Genomic DNA, 13,087 nt, shown 5'->3' with positions numbered 1-13,087 from the left:
TACGAAGCGTTTTAAGAAAATAAGGATAATAAACTACATGAATAACAATGCAAGTAAATTAATAACAATTAATACATTTAATCGTTATTCAAATAGAATGCATGGGAAAATGATAGATTGTTAATAAGCTGGGCGTCCGGATCCGAGCCGAACACTAGTTTTGGGACATCCTATATATGGTCTACGAAGGAACATTAAATCACACAGAATTCATAATGATTTGCATTACTATCACTGTAAGTATATACTCATATACTTTATTAGATTTACGAGAAATGGTCAGGAAAAATTTTTAAATGCCATCGTTAAGTTTATATACACGGTTTCTCTTTTATCATGAATTGTAAGTTCATCGTTTCTCGACCTATTCGACATGCCTGGCGTACGACAAGAAGTCATGACCTAAGATTATCCACAACCGAATTATCTAATCTAATCTCGTAATTTATTTACAGTGTACATTACGAATGACCTTACACACAATCGAATTATCTCGTAATTTATTTGTAGTACTTATATATTACGATTACACACATGGTATTTAAAAAGTAAACGTATATAGTGTCATGATGTAAAAACATGTTCTTCCGACGTGTTCAAATGCGTCACTGTGTGCGCCTTCCACTCGTCGGCTATAATGGAAGTACGATGACCTATTGTTTAGTCCGAACACACGTATATTTTACACTCTGAGAACTTAATTTTTGACATGTTTACGATTTTAAAATTCGCTCTGTTAATATAAAGCGTGATTGGTTAGAAATCCAAAATGGCCAACGAGTGGAAGCGTCCGTGATTAGTTGTTTAAATGGATGCGCAAGAACACACCTTATGTTTTTACATCATGCCTGCATCGATTGGCTACATTAACAGAAAAACCGAATTTCTATGTGTCGATGTATTCAATATGTAATAAAATTATATACTCCTACGTATAATCGTTACAATATTTCTCGTTAAAAAGATATTATGAAATTCAGTTAGCAAGTGACGAGTCATTACGAGTCTTAAAAATAAATACAAGTTGTTATCATCCACTCAAGCAGACCATCATTCTCTGTCAAAATTTTCATTTCTTTGTCTTTAAGATTGTCCAAAGGTCATGGTATATAAGTCGTTAAACTCGTCTTGATACCAGCTAATACTGTCAAGTCAAGAATACAAAGTGCCATTTAAAAAAATGAAGGTGACATTGACAATAATAAAAAAATTTCTTTCCAACTTTTTTTCTTGCAATGCATAACCAATCGAACACTGAACAACTTTTGTTGAAAACATTTTTTGTCAGATTATCGAAAGTGCTTGGAAAATCGTGAAAAATGTTACTTGGGATACCCTGTATAGAGATTTCGTTATCTCCTCTGTTTTTAAGAATTATTTGTGGCGTATTTACTTTAATCTAAGAATTTCCATTTAGCTCTCTCGGATGACGAGATCTACAATTTCTATATAAAAGTTTCTTGCTAGCGTCAATAGTTAACGAGTAATTTGCAAAAAACTGTTTTTTCGTTTTTTGTCAATAACTCGTTAAATATTGATGCTAGCGACAAACTTTTATACAGAAATTGTAGATCTCGTCGTCCTCTACAAGAAAGGTTGTATGCAATTTTTCCGTATATCCAACGGTTTGGGAGTTATTGAGGAAAAACGAAATTTTTTCCAAAAGTTCGCCGTTTCGATGCTGGGATGGTCAGATTTTGTCAACATCAATAAAATGTCAAATAATCATACGTAACTCGTTAAATATCAAAATTAGAAGGAAAACAACTTCTATTCGAAGCATTTTTCGAAATTTTGAAGAAAAAATTTTTCGTCAGCGTCAATACTTAATTAGATATTTGCTTCTAATAAAGCTTGAACATGACAACAGATTCCGTTATTCATAATTCACCGATCCTCTTTTTCCTCGACGATCGATGCGATCAGCTTATGAAAACAATCGTCGGACGTAAACAGAAACGTCAGAAACCGTTTGATGATAAGGAAAATGTTGCGTTCTTTCCTGCCGATACGATCATGGGAAAACCGGTTGACCGTGAGCCTTCTCACGTACTACTTAAAACATCGTCACGCACACAGCGATCTACCGAAAGTGAACTTCCAAGAGTATCGACGGAAGTCCCTCGCTAAGCCGAACGTGTCATCCATGCGAAGCGCTGACGAACGGAGGACAACGACTTACGCGATGTCTTTCGGTACGAGGGGGTAAAACTCAGACATGCGAGAGTGAATCTCGATAGAAACGATAACGCGATGGATCATTCTTTTCTCAGTGCTCGCAGTTGCTGGGATGTACGTGCTTAAGTCTCACGCGTTGCACTACATAGAATTTCTTGGTGCGTCTCGCGACGTTATCGCTGAAGCGCAGATCGAGATCAATCTGAAGGACATAGGGTTAGGAAAAACGGCAGTGTTTCAATGGCGCGGGAAGCCGGTCTTCGTATATCACCGGTGAGACACCGATACGAAATCGACGATTTCCTTCTATTTTAACTGTCCAACGTTTTTCAGTACCCAAACTATTATAAACCAAGAAAGGCAAGTTAACGTCCTTACGTTAAGACATCCCGAAACCGATGATCAAAGAGTCAAACGCCCGGAATGGCTAGTCGTTATAGGCATCTGTACGCATCTCGGTTGCATCCCACTTCCTAACGCCGGTATGATCCCCGGTGGGTTTTACTGTCCTTGCCACGCATCCCATTTCGATGGGTCCGGGCGCATACGCAGAGGTCCTGCGCCCACTAATATGGACATTCCTGAATATCAGTTCATCGACGAACATTCCATCCTTGTTGGCTAATTACCAGAGGTTGAAAACAGTTATATCGACTCTGGTTCTGGCAACAGTTATCGAAAACCGAAAAAAATGCCATAACTATTGTTGGATATATCGGCCCTGCCTTATATCGGTTTTAGTCTCGCTTCTATAGCTGTTTTTCGGTTCTATCGACGTCTAATATGCAGGGTATCACAGAAAAACTATTAGAGCCGAAGAGAGGTGATTCTGTAAGTGTTTCTGAACAATTCCCTTTGCCAAAATGCAAAATGAGTCATAGTTTTTGAATTATTAACGAAAAACACTGAACAATAAGAAGAGCGCGTGTAGGGCCCATGCTATGCAACGTCACAATCAGAGCCAACTCATTGGTCAGTTTTTTTCGTTAATAATTCAAAAACCGTGTCTCATTTTGCATTTTACCAAAGGAAATTATTGTTCACAAACACCTCCAGAATCACCCCTTTCCGGCTTTAACATTTCTTCTGGGATACCATGTATAATCAGTTTTTATAGCTATTTCAACATATGGAATTTCTCATTTTTATCTAGCAGATATTAACAATTTATTAGATATAAGTTTTCTAATCGCTAAAAAAATATGTATTTTAAGAGAACTGTAATTGAAACGAAGAATCGAAACTGAAAGTTAGAAACAATATACCTAATAACAGTTAGAACATTTTCAGGACCTTTCGAATTCTCACTAATTATAAAAATAAACAAGTTCTTCGATTCTGAATGATCGCCATTTTCCTAGACCCCTTCCTTTTTATTTGCACCTCAGTTATTTGTATAAGTTTACTATCAAGAAACATAATTTAATCAGATTCATTCTTGTTATTTACCTTTACCAGGGTTGCATCTTTACTCTGGTTGAATACCAGTTGGAAATTAACGTTTTTGATTCAGATTTATCCAATTAAAGAATACAAATTATTTACTTTGTAAGGGGCAAGCGTCTTTAAATATTCGTTGGCCAGGTTTTCTTCCTTTTGAATATATTTGAACGAAGAATAGGTGACAGCAGCGCTCCTCTCCTGAACGATCGATTGACAATTCAAATATTTTGCATCCCCTTGCAAGACAGCGTGCGTGGAGCGTCGGGGCTGAGCGGCTGTGATTCCATTGTGCAATTTTTGTTTGTAATCGATTTTATTGTACATCTTCTGAAAAGTTGAAATAAAAATGACGCCGCCGATGGAGAGAATACAAATCCTCGAAGGGATCGAGAAAGATATAATTCTGTGTCTTCAATGTGCAGGTAATTAACCTCTCTAACGCTTGTTTTCGAATCTTCATCCGATTTTGCATTTCGATTAATTAAATTCGTGTTTGTTGTTTAGGACAAGCTTTCGTAGAACTCAGTAAAGAGAAATCCAGTTTAAAACAAGCTGAGGCACAAACTCAACAGTTTCTAAAAACGTTAGGACACGTCGAATCGAAGCTGAGCGAACAAATCAATTATCTGACCCAAGTTTCGACAGGTAACTTCGAATAACGAAAGCTTATGATCGTTATTGATTGTTTCTATTAATTTATTATAATTATTCTTCAGGACAACCACATGAAGGTTCTGGGTATGCCAGCCAAAAGGTGTTACAAATGGCATGGCATAGGTTAGAACACGCACGGAGCAGAATAAATGAATTGGAACGTCTTAAAAATAAATCAAGGTGAATGAAGCGAATGTTTAATTTCTTACCGAATACTAATTTTTATCACGGTTCAATATATTAGTTCTAATCAAATTTCTCTGTTCTATTTTGAGTGTTAATTTTTAATCCCTTGTCATACGTTAATGAGTCTGACTCAAATTTTGAGTCTATTATAATTTCATACCAAATGTGGATACCACAAGCCTGACTCGTCATAAAAAATGATATGGCAAGGCGTTAAGAATTTTCATAAACGACTGCCACAGATAAGTGGAAGGTACCGATATTAAATCTTCAATGGCTGCTCGACTATTCCTATATTTTTTATTACAATGACACTACGGGAAGACGGGCGAAACATTCCCAACGCGAAACTCAAAAAGGTATAAATTAATCAAACACAGCTCAAACTATTACAACGGTTTCTTCTTATCAAAATGAACCAGACATTCAAGGCACCGTACCATCCGCAACACCCATACTGCGCTTTACTGTGGCAGCTAGCAAAATCCTCGATCTCCGTTCCTCGTCCAATTGTTTCATTAACAATGACATTTTCGATTGTAAATCTGTCATTTGACTTTTCAACGTCCTAACTGTTTCCGATAATACCCTACGCGGAACGAACATACATATAAAAGAAATGTGCGATAATAATCAATCATGGTATTGTACAAGAATTGTATAAGAATTTACCGATTGCTACACAGCTCCAAATTCCCCCGATTCTGCATCAAAGACGACCTGTCCGGTATTTTATTTAGATCGTCTTCCAGCATTGCTAAAATGGAACGAGAAGATATTATAAATGTACAGTAGGATCTTCTTAATTAACACATTGCGTACCGCTCACGAGTTTTCTCGTTTTTCTCGCACTATCTGTTAAGGACCTTAAATACCAACACACTGTCTTATCCACGTCGAATGAAGAAAATCTTATTGGTGGAAACCGTGCAGGTCAATTTACGAAAAACTATAAAATTTACACGAACCCATAAAGTATTGCAGTCACATTGTATTTTGGTCGTTCGAATCGGCAATCGGCGTTTTTAGAAATCTCCCAGAAAGCCCTCTCTCAGAAAAAGGAAAGAAGCCAACGAAACTGATACACTTGCGGAAGTATTTAACGATAATTTATCAGATATTTCTAGTGAGATTGAAGATGTGGATGACTGTTTTGACGATTCTAGTGATTGTAGTGATAGTGAAATTATTAAACCTGTAAGGAAGCGTAGAGTGGCTTCAAGTGATTCCGACTCTGAAGAAGATACTATTGGTCAACAGATCCTTTGATAAGTACTCCGATATTTCCACACGTCTTAGAAATTTCCATACGGTACACAATGTGTTAAATAGTAATAATTAATAATTCACGACCTACAGGTTGACTCTCCAGAATGCACCGTGAACCTGGCATTGACGGAAAGGCAGTACGCCTCGATCACCTTTAATATGATCGCGTCCTCTTCAAACTGCTTCTCGTCTGTAATCGATAAAACACATTTACGCCCGCTGATCCGATAAATGAATCTTATCAGGAGCAACTTATAGTTTGAAATGCATACTACGTGGTGCGCGCGATAAATCCAAGCCGATATCAATTTTACCAAGTACTCTAAAGTTATAAAAAGGAGGTGCCGGTCGTAACGAAGCGATGCTCCAAGGCGTTTTAATTCCTAGAGACGGGTCCGTAATCGATTTCTGTTGTTGCGGTTGTTGCTGCTGCTGCTGTTGCTGTTGTTTCCCGTTCTGCTGGCTGCAGATCTGAAAGAAAACGGTGCGAATTAGAAGAATCGGGTCGTGTAGCTCCCGTTTGAAACGAAATCAATTTGAAAACGTGCTCTATCACACGACAGCATGTTAAACGATGTGATGAACTACTGTCTGCCTACCCAAGTTAAAAATGGATCGTTTATGATGGATCATTAGCAAAGCGAGAGCTTGACTTCACACAACATGGCTGTGAAATGGAAACGTACAATCATATTGTGTGAACGCACTTGAGAGAAATATAATTAGTAGCGAAAAACGGGTGAAAACGTTAACTAAACGTGAATGTAAAGAAAAATGAACAGCCATGCTATGGAAGCTTGCCTTGATCCGAGTATCCAGACAACGGTACAGATTTCTTCAACCACCAATGGGCATACAATCCTGACGTATATATCTGATTCGTTCCATCGGATTTATTCTCGAGTGGATGATACGGCTGTCTTCCGACTTTTCGTACGACAGTCTGGTGCGCGAATGGTACCGGTTGCGTGAACCTTCTTTGCGTTACACGCTCGCATTTGTTCGAGGAATCTTTACTCCCCTGCGTTTCTACTTTACTCGTAAACGAAATAATCGTACCAGGAGCTTCGCAGCTCGGCGAATTCAGAACGTTGTCGTTGTGTTTCGACAAATCGGACGAGTGAGCGCTATCTCGGAGGGTGGAATCGAACGGCGACGTGCAGATGCACTGATTCTCAAAATTATTATCGTCGTTCTCGCTTTCGCCAGAGGAGATTCTTAACCTAGACCGTTCGGTTTCATACTTATTGTCGATGCACGCGTAGGATTTACAAGAAGAATTGATCTCCGAGGAATTCATTCGGTAACTCTCGGCCATTCCTGAATCGGACGATCCGACGCTGAAAGCGTTCGCTTGCAATTCGAGTTTCTCTCGCGTACACAATTCGAATTGCGAATCCTCGTTCGAGTTGCAAGCATATTCCGCCGGATGAGCTACTGGATTTATGTCGATTTTACCGATACCTCTCACCATTTTCCAACAGTTCTGTTCATTCATTTCGTCAAATCTGTCCCGAGTAGGTTTACGTCGAACTGGGAATGAGCGAGAAGTATCGGTGAAACGAGAGCGATGTATTCGCTCGTCGTTAGCTTCATTACTGTCAAAACCGGTCGCTACAGAGACTGAGGCGGCTACGGATGGTAAACTTTTGCTAATCTCGCGTATGCTATTTTGTGCAAATGAAAACTCCGTCGGAGGCGAGTCTGTTATCCCTGCAGTACTAAGATCGATATCCACTATGTCATATCTCACGTCGAGAGTTAGAGTAGATTTACGCAGTGTCGTTGTACCGAGGGACGACCGTTCTGTTTTAATATCACGCGGCTCGAAGCTCGAGTCGCTGGAACAACGATCCTGACTATCCCTTCGTACAGGGAACAGGGCATACGACGTTACATTAGTTCTCCGCATTTTTACAGTACTCATATCTGGTTTCAACACATATTGTAGATAGAGCAACCTCTTTAAAAGTTCAGGACGTATAATCTTTTTCCTGATCAACTTTGCGAAATACCTCGATAGGCGAGCGTACGGGGGATTTAGATTGATGTAACTCACGCGTGATGCTGTCGGCGATTTTACTACATTGTTTGTCGTCGTTTGTTCTTGAATCAGAAGACCGATCCATCGTTGCTGATCCTCTTTAGTGCTACAGAGTACGAGTATACTCTCGATCATCGGTCCTAGAAACCAAGAAGAAACCGTTCAGAACAGAGAATATACAGAACAAACTCCACAGTCAATTATTTTAACATTCTTGTGCATTCATAAAATTCTTGCCTGTAATTTCAAAAGCATTTCTTACTTCGTCGGTGTCCTCCACTTGAGTGATAGTAATACCTGTCAACGGAAGTTTGCCCTGGAAAAACAGACACGCATCGTAATTCCATAATCACGTAAATTGAAACAAGAAGGTGTGAAGAAGAAAGTCTCGAATAATTACTTCGTAAACGAAGGAACTCATCCTGGGGCTGGTACTGAGAACCAGAAGAGTCGCGGGGAAAAGTACAAAGTATCTGTCTCGTCGATCCAGCCCGGTAGTTCCGGTTGCCAAAGTGACAGACCCCACGTGAAGAATTTCACCGAGAGTGTTCAACTCTTCGCCCTCCCATCCCTTAATGCCACTAGTTAATACTTGGAGCGCCAACTCCCGTTGCTTTCGTATAGAAGCGCATCGATCCTGTATGTACGATTATCTGAATATAGAAATTTCGTAAGGGAAACGAAGCGTTTCTTCGAACGGGACTCACAGTTATGTCTCTATATACAACTATGCTACGTTGAGTATCGCCTCTGTCAGGGTGGTTCTTCTCCGTGTATCGTTCTAATTCTTGAAGCATAGCAGAATATTTATCCAATCGTCGGAAAGGTTTGCTCAACCCGGTTGTTAACACCAGTATACCTGGCGATATTGCTCCGCTACGTTCCATAAAATCATTCAACTCGTCCCTGCAAAGGAAACGCAGCCTCAGTTTTCGAGTACAGCTTTATGATTTACGTACATACCTATATCGATCTAATATGCAGACAGCTCGCGGGTGATTCCCGCAATAAGTCGTATGAATGGACTTCAATTTCGGAGCTAGCGTCAAAAAAAGATTTCCGATCCGCGAACCACATCCTTGTGCCGTGGCTGTTTCCAAGTTGGACAGCAGCCGTTGATGCACTTCCAGAATTTCATTTATATTGCCCAGAAGTTGCTTGTACTCATCCTTGTTCAATCTACGCTCAATATTTATTAGCAAATTTTATTTGACTGGTTGCACTGTACGTCGAATGCTATAATGTTTACTCACATGTTAGCAGATTCCAGAGGGTGTAAAAAATTATTTATAAGACCCTGTAATTCTGCCACGTTTAACCTCTCGGAATCTACAATATCCTTTAATACGATGTCACGATTTAGTTTTTGATGCACTGGTGACTCCTGTAGAATCTTCTCAGGCGAAACCTTCACAGCCAGAACGCTGTTTTCTTTAGAGAAGAAAAAATAATTTTTAGAATTCTTCGGATTCTTAGGATTATAGATTTATATTTCTTTAATACCTGGAACTCTGCATTCCTTCACGTAATTAGATGGGAACCAGCCTGTTTTCTCGTTCAATGTACCCTCCCACCAACCCTCGTCATCCGTTTGTGTTATCGTTATCACGTCTCCCTTCTTGAAACATAACTAAAAAAGATGCAACCATTTAGCAGTGAAGAAACAAGAAGATATCTCATAATTAAGCAGAAAATCGAACGTACTTCGTCGTTATTCTTTCCCTTGAACGAGTAGATCGCAGTCACATATTTCGGCGCATCAATTTTTGACATGATTGTTAGCGTAATGCGAGTTAACGCAGAACGAGATAAATAGGTTTAAATTCAAAACTAAGAGAGAAACTTGGAATTTGAAAAGAACGTATATCCACTGTGCAACAGTAGACCATTTCTCGTTTTCATCATTCCCCTCCCTCTTTACGGTTATTCGTCTATACACCTTTTTCGTTAACTTATTTCACGCACTGTGACATTTATAACTGTTAAAAAACGTTAAATGGTCGCACGTTTAATAAATATTCGCTCCAATCGCATCGCCCGAGCTCCATTGTATTTTTAACATTTCAGCATCGCGTCCATGATTTACTAAATGTCCTCGCTCATTCTTCGACGAACACTTGGCAGGCTATTAAATTGTCCAAGGTTCCGTCGAATGCTGTCTGACAAGGGGCAAGAAACGGAAAGGTTAATACACTTGTACAACGTATGTCCGTGCGATATCTCATTGTCAGCAAACTGAGGGATCCGCTGTTGGCGCTGCGCCGCTGAGGATCGAGGATTTCTCGATCGTTTAAGGGGGGATCTACATAAACGTTCACGTTTCCTATTGGGTCTCGGGCATCTAAAGCACGGTCGTATTGGTCCGAGAACTCCGGTGATGGGGGTAGGCCCGTCAGTGAATCTTATAAACTTATGCAGATAGACTGCGCACGCTGTGAGAGAAAGTGAACCAAAGAAAGATGGCGATTAGAAAGAGAGGAAAACGTGTAGAGTGGTTCTCTCTCTCTGTTTAACCGAGTTCTTGGTGGGGAGATGCCATCAGAGATCTCAGAATTTATCCCTCAGCCGGAAAGTGGGAACGACGCGACCATGGTGGGGACTGGTACTTGATGGGGGTATACTATAGGCATGGTCAGCGAAGGCGCAGAAGGAGAATAGTAATGGGGATCGAAATATGGGCGAAAAAAAGGGGTAGCGAGCCGTGCGGGATAAATTCTGAGATCCCTAGATGCCATATGTTTACAATGAGGTAGAAAAGTGTCGTAAGCAACATAACGTGTTGTATACGGTTTTGTTATATTATATTAGGGATTTTTTATACAAAATTAAAAATGGTGAAACTTTGTTGTATTTGCAAATTAGAAAGTGGGGTGATACCAGACATTTCTTTGCACAGGTAAGTAAAATAAATTGTAATCTATGTGAGAAATACAATTTTTAGGCTATGATTCAAATGTTAATATATTTTCAGTATTCCAAGAGATAATGAGAGAAGAAAGAAGTGGTTTTTAAGTATTGGCCGAGAAGTGAGCAAGACAAGCGCTATTTGCAGTCAGCATTTTGAAAAAAAAGATATTTATTATAAAGTTGTTGGAGAATCTGTGAAACGGTTTCTACGCTCTACTGCATATCCATGCTTAAAATTACAGTCTCAGTCAAACAGGTACGTTTTATGCTAGGCATTGCATTTATTTAAAGAAATTTTCAGTACTTAAGTTAAAACAATTTAAAATATTTGTATGATTCAGTGAGGATGTGTTCAGCGATGATGATGATGATGATGATGATTTGGAGAATTATGATATTCAATCCGTACCAGTATTGTCAGATACAACAAACCAAAATATTACTGAAGTACCAGTATCGTCAGATATAACAAACCAAAATATTACTGAAGTACCTGTATTGCCAGATATAACAAACCAAAATATTGCTGAAGTACCAGTATGGTCAGATATAACAAATCAAAATATTACTGAAGTACCAGTATTATTAGACATGACAAGCCAAAATATTATTGAAAATCTCAACACGTGTACAACTGAAGCCAATATTGATCATGTAAATGATATTAGTATGTACAGGCAGGGCTGCCAGAATGCAGGACTTCTCCTCCCGTGCTCTCCCCAATACTGTATGATGCTGTATGCTCAATGTGTTCTCCCCACTTACATATGGCATTATTAGGCATGTCTCCAATGACCATGAGTAACATAAGTGGGGGGAAAAAAATTAATGGGAGACAACACGGGAAGAGGAGAAGTCTTACAAATCTATGGCTTACCTCCTCTATGTATATAATCTCTATGGGATCAACACAACGCACAGCAGAATAAACGAACAGTGGAATAAGCACCTAAGCATTGTGAAGTGTCCGTGCAACGATGCTCTGTACAAAGTTCTATATTAAATATATTTAAAATGTCATCCACATGTATTGTGCCTTGTTCTTTAGTAGCATAAACGAAAAAGCTTGTTTTCAAGTAGCGAATGACAAGGCCTATAATTATAAATATATTTAGAATTTGTTTGTAATACGTAATCATATAGATATCCTCTACTAAGACTAACACTCATCTTCTAGAAATATCTAAGAAAAAGTATGATTTTTTATATTTCGTTTGTGACTCCGGTTTTCTGTAAGCAAGCACATTTACTATTCTTTTACAAAAAACTTATTTATACGAATTAAACTTATTGCATTCGTCATTACAATATTAATTTAAAAATATGAACGACAGTAACTGTTTAAGGCAAGATTTGAATCTCCGCGCCTCGACCATATACCACGTGACACGCGGCCGTTTCTAAAGCGCACGATCTGGTGATCGATTTTTGAAGAGTACCTGGGCTTACGAATTACGAACAGGCAATTATTCACAGTAATTGCTCAAGCAATTGCTGAAGACATTCTTGACGAAGTTCGCCTTATTCGAATAAGACGAGACCTCGTGTATTTACAGTCAGAACTTAAGGTTTATATAGAAATTACATTTTCGTATAACCGGGAATGAATCAGAGGAATGAGAAAATGCCGCGTCTTTATTATTTCATCAATATATGTATGTACAATACATTCCATATGCATCGCTACATGCCGTGTACTTTCCCACGGACATCATTCGACTTATTGCCCGACGAAATGGAACTTTGGAAAACAATGGTTTTTATCGAATCGGTTACAATAAGATTTAGACTTTAGACGATACTTCGGTAAATGTTATTAACGATCTCTTTTACTTTATACTGTATATATACACATGTATGAGGAGACGAACCGAATATATCGATGCAACAAGATAACAATTAGGTGAACACAATCGATCTCGATGATTTGAAGACACACGTAATAAGGAATACAAATTATGTGTAGAGAGGGCGCCTCGAAACGTGCGAGGATTTAACTCAAGGGCGGGATTCAGTTAGCTGATTGTAAGAAAAGAAACTCATACTAACTTCGTTTCTTACAATTAGTACGGCGAGTTACCCAAATGTATAGTCGGTCACAAATAGTTCCGGACACTGGTACAATTTTAACATCTAAGCTCTACATATATTTCAAAGAAATAACAAAAATGTATTACATTACGTCATATTATACTTTGTAAATTGAGCAGTAGCAGAGAAATAATGTTATCATGTTATCAAATACATGAGACATTCAACTAAATATTAAACTTTCTCGTGTATGTAATTAGTACAATGTCTGAAACTTTTTGTGACATTAAAATTCGCTCTTCTTCAATGTTTCTCTGAACATTTAAGCAACAATGAATAATAAATTTTTAATTTCTTCTCTGCTACTATCTGTAC

General features: G+C 38.6%; 5 protein-coding genes across 5 annotated transcripts in view; 3 read left to right on the top strand and 2 right to left on the bottom strand.

The window, feature by feature from the left end:
* LOC108623746 (uncharacterized) overlaps window positions 1–13,087 on the bottom strand; it is a 30,955-nt gene that overhangs the window by 1,962 nt on the left and 15,906 nt on the right. The gene's annotated exons all lie outside the window — the stretch shown is intronic.
* On the top strand, window positions 1,778–3,521 carry LOC108623687 (cytochrome b-c1 complex subunit Rieske, mitochondrial). Its single transcript, XM_018022380.2, has 3 exons — window positions 1,778–2,195; window positions 2,274–2,451; window positions 2,512–3,521. The coding sequence occupies exons 1-3, from the start codon at window positions 1,976–1,978 to the stop codon at window positions 2,801–2,803; spliced, it is 690 nt and encodes a 229-aa protein (XP_017877869.2). The 5' UTR covers window positions 1,778–1,975; the 3' UTR covers window positions 2,804–3,521.
* Window positions 3,868–4,464, top strand: MED11 (mediator complex subunit 11). Its single transcript, XM_018022489.2, has 3 exons — window positions 3,868–4,043; window positions 4,126–4,266; window positions 4,338–4,464. Exons 1-3 carry the CDS (start codon window positions 3,968–3,970, stop codon window positions 4,457–4,459), a joined length of 339 nt encoding a protein of 112 aa, XP_017877978.1. The 5' UTR covers window positions 3,868–3,967; the 3' UTR covers window positions 4,460–4,464.
* Window positions 4,743–10,007, bottom strand: RtGEF (Rho-type guanine nucleotide exchange factor). The gene is given in 11 exon segments (XM_026812576.1): window positions 4,743–5,050; window positions 5,134–5,218; window positions 5,819–5,920; window positions 6,003–6,201; window positions 7,790–7,914; window positions 8,012–8,090; window positions 8,175–8,411; window positions 8,482–8,680; window positions 8,738–8,953; window positions 9,028–9,404; window positions 9,479–10,007. Coding segments are annotated over 11 exon segments (1,851 nt in total). The 5' UTR covers window positions 9,548–10,007; the 3' UTR covers window positions 4,743–4,887.
* On the top strand, window positions 10,484–11,705 carry LOC108623747 (uncharacterized). The gene is made up of 3 exons (XM_018022488.2): window positions 10,484–10,670; window positions 10,746–10,937; window positions 11,023–11,705. Exons 1-3 carry the CDS (start codon window positions 10,606–10,608, stop codon window positions 11,459–11,461), a joined length of 696 nt encoding a protein of 231 aa, XP_017877977.1. The 5' UTR covers window positions 10,484–10,605; the 3' UTR covers window positions 11,462–11,705.

Source organism: Ceratina calcarata, unplaced genomic scaffold (genome assembly GCF_001652005.2).
Source record: "Ceratina calcarata isolate Rehan_Ccalc_2016 unplaced genomic scaffold, ASM165200v1 scaffold289.2, whole genome shotgun sequence".
NCBI lineage: Eukaryota > Metazoa > Arthropoda > Insecta > Hymenoptera > Apidae > Ceratina > Ceratina calcarata.
Note: the sequence above shows the minus strand (reverse complement) of the source record. Positions and strands in the feature narration are given on the sequence as shown.